Source organism: Phalacrocorax aristotelis, chromosome 24 (genome assembly GCF_949628215.1).
Source record: "Phalacrocorax aristotelis chromosome 24, bGulAri2.1, whole genome shotgun sequence".
NCBI classification, from domain to species: Eukaryota; Metazoa; Chordata; class Aves; order Suliformes; family Phalacrocoracidae; genus Phalacrocorax; species Phalacrocorax aristotelis.
In genome coordinates this window covers 7,092,649-7,098,682 of record NC_134299.1, presented here as the reverse complement: position 1 = coordinate 7,098,682, position 6,034 = coordinate 7,092,649, and the positions used below count along the sequence as shown (strand labels likewise).

Genomic DNA, 6,034 nt, shown 5'->3' with positions numbered 1-6,034 from the left:
CGCCCGTCCGCAAACCTCGGTCGGGGGTTTTACAGCGGCGACGGTCGCTGGGAGCTGGAACCGAAACCGTCACCGTCCTCCCCCCGAGTCTGAAATAAAGTGCAAAACGCTCGTGTGGTCAGAGCCTGTCAGAAAAGAGGATGAGGGAGAGCAGCGGGGGGTTTGCTCTGCCTTCCTCCCGCCGTACAGCCGCTAGGAAGGGCCGCTCCTCTCCCACCGCACGCCGCGGCGAGCCCTTCCCCTATAGATATATAGAAATATATACACTCGCGCACGCATCACGCCTTCCTCTGGGTGTACGTTATGCCTCGGTGGAGCAAGGATCGAGTTCACCGCGTGCTGGGATGGGAGTCCGGCGTGTTTTCTCCCTCCTTCGCAGGGTGGGAATGAGATCTCTGGCGGGGAAGCGCGGATCCCCGCGGCCCTTGTGCCAGGGAGGAGCCGCGCAGGGGATGACGCCGTCGTTATTTCGGCCAGCCGAGCCGGGGTTAAAAATCACACCATGAAGTTAATAAAAGGAACAGGAAGAAAACGCTTATCATCTGACCCAAAATGTCCTTTCCTCTGCGCGGGAGAGATCCGATGGGTGAAGGAAGTGTTGAGAAAGCAGAGTCCGGGGGTGGGAGAAGCTGTGGCCGCGTCCCAGCGCCGTCAGGGGGTGTACGCCGGCGGCGGCTGGAATTGGTTGATCACTTCGTACTCGGCCGGGTAAGGTTCGTTCTCCTCCATCTCGGACAGGAGCTCCAGGGCTTGCTCCTCTTCCTCGGTGGGGTAGTGACGCAGCAGGTTGGCGGCGGTGGCGAGGATGGAGGCTCCCCCGGCACCCGCCACCAGGTAGAAGCTGACGGCGAAGGTGACGTAGACTTGGGAACCATGGTACTTCTTGTGCTGCTGCTGTTGGGCGAGGATCAGCTCTGAGGCCCAGTAGCAGAAGCCGATGACGGTGGCGCACTGCAGGACTGAGAGAGAGACCGGGAGACACGCTCAGCCGCAAGCAAAATAAATAAATCAGCGTATTCGTTTCACGGCTGAGCAGGCAAAGAGACAGCGAGCCTGGCTTGGTGGAGGTTTAAGCAGGCAGGGCGCGAGAGCCTGCGGTGAAAGGGGCCATGGTGGAGGGTCACAGGCTGAGGACAAACCCGGCTAGCAGCGCAAATCAAAGCCAAACAGCTTGGAAAGGGGGTTTTTTTTGCGACCTAGAAGGAGCAGGGACAAATGGTCGCTCAGTGTCTGGGGCAGGGTGACAGCTCGGACTTCCCCTGAGCCGCTTGGGTCTGACAGGGGTAATTCTGGGCAAAAGGGATATTAAAGCTCCTTTGACCTCATGAGCCAGAAAAAATGACCTTCTTTCCCAGAAAGGTGCTACGGGATCTCTTTGAGAAATAAGACCCGTTAGCAGACTCTTAGTGTTCATCCTCAACCCCTTCCTCCCAAGATTTAACTCCAGTTTTAACCATGTGAGGCTTCTCTTGCCCTTCAGACCCCAAACACCGCGAAGGGGAAACCCTGCAGGTAGGACAGGCGCCGCAGCTCTGAACCAAAAGTTGGAAAAAAGCTTTCGGGGGCTGTTTTCTATCCCCTTGGGAAAAAGAAAACCGAGGTTTTGCTCTAGTGCGGCGGAAACCCCATCCCCACCCGGGGGGATTTACCTGTGAGGATGTGAGCAAAAGCGTAGCGGCGAGTGATCTTTAACGCTGGGTGCTTGGGGCCGAAGACGTCCAGGAGGAAAGCCGAGAGACTGCAGATGATTCCCAGGAAGCAGAAGGCGGCGATGACCCGGAGCAACAGCACTGTCTGCGGGTTCATGCAGTAATCTGCGAGGTGAAGAAGAGAGGCAGCTGCCAAGCACCAGAAAACTCCTTTTTTTCTACCCAAATCGCTCACCAGAGCCACTGGGATTGCGACGCCCCCTGCTCCAATCTCGCCCAGCATTTTCCTTTGAGGTTTAAAACCTCAGAAAGCAGAGCACGGTGGGGCGCTTTTAATTGGACTCTAGAAAACGAGTATCTTTTATACAGCAGGACTTGGCCCGGTCACGTATTTTGCTTTACAATCTATTATCGCGATAGAAATTAAAGCTAAACAAATGCCTCTGACACAACAAAACAGTTGATGTAACAAAGCAGGTTGCGTGGGCTCCTTATTCAAAGTGAAGTTCAAAATATTACTAGACATTCTTTTTATTAATGCCATGTCCTACCGGCGAGGAAGAGGACGCAACGTGGCGGCGAGGGAGATCCCGTGCTACTCCACCCAAATTCAAGCGGCTGCAGACTTTGCCCACCCTTATCTGGGCCCGCAGCTGGTAGCGGGAGGTTCAAATCCACCCCCCTCCGGCTTCCAGGAGGTCCCTCCAGCAAGGTGGGGGGGAAAGGGAGGAGGGGAGGGGGCTCCAGTCACCCCCCACTGCGAGCTGGGGGAGGTTTTCATAAAAAAAGCCAGGCGTTTGCTTAAACATCACAGTAAAAAGCGCTAATAAACATATGCTTTGTCATCGGAATTACGTGTCCAACGGCTTTACCCGCATTAGCTGTTTGCCGTGAAGCCCACCCAGGGGCGCGGAGGTCCCGCAGGGGGTCTCAAGAAATAAGTTGGCGACGACGTTTTTGCGCTTTTCTCTCTCCTGAGTAGTTTAATCGCACCGGGGCTGCCGGGGGAGGGGGGGGAAGGCCCGTTTCGCGGCCAGTAACCGCGAACGCAGCTGTTTATGGCTGATATTCGGAGGTGAATTTGTACGGTGGGGCAGCCGGGCTGGGCCCCGGGGGGCTTCAGTGCCAAAATGGGGGAAAACCACCGGATTTGGGCCATGTTGGAAGGTGGAAACCTTCGTCTGGGAGCTTTGGGAGATGCGGGGATGGCTGGGGCTCAGGCGGGGCCCAGAGCTCCCCCCCCACCCGCACCGAGGGGACGGAGGGTCACGGTCCCGCGGCCTCACCTCGGAGCAGCTCGGGGTCGACGTAGCCCAGGACATCGGCGACGCCCAGCTCCTGGCGGGCGCAGGTGCCGCCGTGGATGCGGAGCCAGGCGGGCTCGGCCAGCGCCGTGCAGAGCGCCGTGATGGAGAGCGCGCCGGGCAGCGCTGAGGCCAGGCTGCGCTCCGGCTGCTTCGGCAGGCCGCTCGCCGCCGCCCCGCCGCCCCGCCGCCGCCGCCCGCCGGGCAGCGCCGGCCCGCCCGGGGTGTACATCGCGCTGCAAGGCCGCCGACCGCCCCTCCGGTACCGGCCCCTCCGCTACCGGCCCTTCCGGCTACCGGCCCCGCTTCCGGGCGGCGGCACTTCCGCTTCCGGCGTGCTGACGTCCCGGCGCGCCGCCGCCGCCGCCATGAAGGAGGCGCTGGAGCTGCTGTGCCGCGTCCCGGCGCACCCCGACTCCCGGTGCTGGTTCCTGGCCTGGAGCCCCGGCGGCGGGCTGCTGGCTTCCTGCGGCGGGGACCGCCTCATCCGCCTCTGGGCGAGGGAAGGTGGGCGCCGGGGCGGGGGCCAGAGACGGGGCTGCAAGGACATGGCCGTGGGGAGGGGGCGGGATTAGCAGGGCGCGTTTGTGGGAGGGGGCGTGGCTAACGGGGTGGATGGGAGGGATGGGGCGGGGCTAGAAGGTGTGTCAGGGGCGGGACCGTAGAGGCAGCGAGGGGGGTGTGTCTGGGGAGGGGCGGGGCGGGGCATGGGGAGGGAGGGGCTGGCAGAGGGGGCGGGGGCAGGTGGGGCATGTCTGGGATGGGGCGGGGCTAAGGGGCCGGGAGGGAGGGGCCGTAGGGAGGGGGCGGGGCTACATGCCCAATGAAGGCGGGGCTGGTGGGGCGGGGCTAGCAGGGCTGTGAGGGTTTGGCTGAGGGGGTGGGGCTGGAGTGGCAGGAGGGAGGGGCTTGGGAAGGGAGAGCGTACAGGAGGGGCGGGGCGAGGGGCGGGGCCTGCCCGCATGGGCCCCATCCTGCCCTCGCCAGGGCCAGGCTGGTCGTGCCGGGCGGTGCTGGGCGAGGGGCACCAGCGCACGGTGCGCAGGGTCGCCTGGTCCCCCTGCGGCTCCTACCTGGCCTCCGCCAGCTTTGACGCCACCACCTGCATCTGGAAGAGGCAAGAGAATGACTTTGAGGTGAGACCCCACCCCAGCCCAGCCCGCCCCACCCCCCACGACACCCCTAGCACCCCACAGCCCCGCTCCTCCCCTCTCCCTCCCCAGTGTGTCACCACCCTGGAGGGGCACGAGAACGAGGTGAAGTCGGTGGCCTGGGCCCCCTCCGGCTCCCTGCTCGCCACCTGCAGCCGTGACAAGAGCGTCTGGGTCTGGGAAGGTGAGGGGGCAGCAGGGGGCAGCCCCCCACCCGAGCTAGAAAGAGAGAAGGGGGGATGGTGGAGAGCTGCCCCCCCTGCCCTGGCCTCCCCCCTTCTCACCATCACAGTTTTCCCTCTGTAGTGGACGAGGAGGAGGAGTACGAGTGCGTCAGCGTCCTCAACTCCCACACGCAGGACGTCAAGCATGTGGTCTGGCACCCCAACCAGGAGGTGAGAGCGGGGCCTGCCGGGGCGGGGGACGCGCACACATGCGCGCTGGTTTTTCCAGCCCAGAGCCGGGAACGGGCCTGGAGAGCGGCGACGTGGTCCTGTTCCAGCTCCGCCGACCTCAAACCGCAGGTGAAGGGCAGCTGCCTGGCGCCTGGGTGATTCCTCTGCCCTCCCTCAGCTCTTGGCCTCGGCCAGCTACGACGACACGGTGAAGCTGTACCACGAAGAGGAGGACGACTGGGTGTGCTGCGCCACGCTGGAGGGCCACGAGTCCACGGTGTGGAGCGTTGCCTTTGACCGCAGCGGCGAACGCTTGGCTTCCTGCAGCGATGACAAGACGGTGCGCATCTGGCAGCAGTACAAACCGGGTAACGAGGAAGGTGAGGGTCCCGGCCTATCTCGCGTGCCTCGGAGCTGCCCATAACCTGGAAAAGAGCAGGCTGGGAGCCAGTTATTCCCTTGCCTTCCAGGCGTGGCCTGCAGTGGCACCGACCCCACCTGGAAATGCGTCTGCAACCTCTCCGGCTACCACACGAGGACCATCTACGACGTGGCGTGGTGAGTGGCGGGGAGGGGGTGAAGCCACCTGGCTCCGTGTTCTCCCCCGTGGCAGCGCGGGTGACGCTCCCGGCGCTGCCGGCTCCAGGTGCCACCTCACCGGGGCGCTGGCGACGGCCTGTGGCGACGATGCCATCCGCGTCTTTGAGGAGAGCGCGTCCTCCGACCCGCGGCAGCCCACCTTCAGCCTCACCGCCCACGTTCCCCGGGCACACTCGCAGGACGTCAACTGCGTGGCCTGGAACCCGAAGGAGCCGGGTTTGCTGGCCTCGTGCAGCGACGACGGTGAGATCGCCTTCTGGAAGTACCACCGCCCCGAAGTCAGCTGAGAGGTTGAATCCCCTTGTGCGTTCCCCCTCCCCAGTGGCAGGACAGGACACAGGGAAGATGGCGACCGACCTCCTCTGCCCACTGAGGTGTACTTTTGCATCCCCGGGACCACGGAGGGGTCCCACTGGCCTCCCCAGCAGTGTGCACAGGAGCACGGCCCCTCTGCGGGGACTCGGCTGGCTCTGGGAGGTGGGGCAGGACTTGCTCCCCCCTCTTTCTGCCCCACACTCAATAAATCTGTCCTTTCCCAGCCAAAGCCTCCGGCTCTTCCTTTCGGTGCTGTCACCGTCGTGCCCGTCGCCCTCAGGGTGAGCGGAACAGGGTAGGGGTGCCCCCGTGGGAGCCGGACGAGGTGGCACAGGAGGCCAGGCCTGCCGGGGAGCTGGTTTTACGCCTCGCCATGAAGCACAGCCCGAGGGGAAGCATTTAGGTCTGCTGCTGTGGGCTGACACTGCGTAGCGCTCCTCAAAATGGCTACCAAGCCAATTCTGCCTTGATTAGTTCTGCTAATGAACATTTGAGCCCCACGTTGAAGGCACAGAGCTACAAAGGAGTTCGGGGACAGCCTCAGGGCAAAGCAGAGGCAGGGGTGCTGGTTTCCTCCTCCCTTTCCCCCCCTCCCATACCCAGCAGCGCAGAGGGCAAGA

At 63.3% G+C, this 6,034-nt stretch overlaps 2 protein-coding genes across 2 annotated transcripts; one reads left to right on the top strand and one right to left on the bottom strand.

The window, feature by feature from the left end:
* Nucleotides 1–113: 113 nt before the first annotated feature.
* Nucleotides 114–3,185, bottom strand: TMEM127 (transmembrane protein 127). The gene is made up of 3 exons (XM_075117461.1): nucleotides 2,936–3,185; nucleotides 1,650–1,814; nucleotides 114–959 (listed from the first exon to the last, which is right to left on the bottom strand). Exons 1-3 carry the CDS (start codon nucleotides 3,183–3,185, stop codon nucleotides 652–654), a joined length of 723 nt encoding a protein of 240 aa, XP_074973562.1. The 3' UTR covers nucleotides 114–651.
* Nucleotides 3,186–3,321: 136 nt separating this feature from the next.
* Nucleotides 3,322–5,637, top strand: CIAO1 (cytosolic iron-sulfur assembly component 1). The gene is made up of 7 exons (XM_075117432.1): nucleotides 3,322–3,460; nucleotides 3,941–4,089; nucleotides 4,177–4,288; nucleotides 4,411–4,499; nucleotides 4,678–4,879; nucleotides 4,970–5,057; nucleotides 5,146–5,637. The coding sequence occupies exons 1-7, from the start codon at nucleotides 3,322–3,324 to the stop codon at nucleotides 5,384–5,386; spliced, it is 1,020 nt and encodes a 339-aa protein (XP_074973533.1). The 3' UTR covers nucleotides 5,387–5,637.
* Nucleotides 5,638–6,034: the final 397 nt, after the last annotated feature.

Bases quoted from the DNA above. Each gene is read 5' to 3' on its own strand.
- TMEM127 (XM_075117461.1), bottom strand. From the start codon at position 3,185: ATGTACACCCCGGGCGGGCCGGCGCTGCCCGGCGGGCGGCGGCGGCGG. The intron at 1,815-2,935 runs GTGAGGCCGCGG...TTCACCTCGCAG, and splicing joins CGACCCCGAGCTGCTCCGAG to ATTACTGCATGAACCCGCAG. The intron at 960-1,649 runs GTAAATCCCCCC...TCTCTCTCTCAG, and splicing joins TTTTGCTCACATCCTCACAG to TCCTGCAGTGCGCCACCGTC.
- CIAO1 (XM_075117432.1), top strand. From the start codon at position 3,322: ATGAAGGAGGCGCTGGAGCTGCTGTGCCGCGTCCCGGCGCACCCCGAC. The intron at 3,461-3,940 runs GTGGGCGCCGGG...TGCCCTCGCCAG, and splicing joins CCGCCTCTGGGCGAGGGAAG to GGCCAGGCTGGTCGTGCCGG. The intron at 5,058-5,145 runs GTGAGTGGCGGG...TGCCGGCTCCAG, and splicing joins ACCATCTACGACGTGGCGTG to GTGCCACCTCACCGGGGCGC.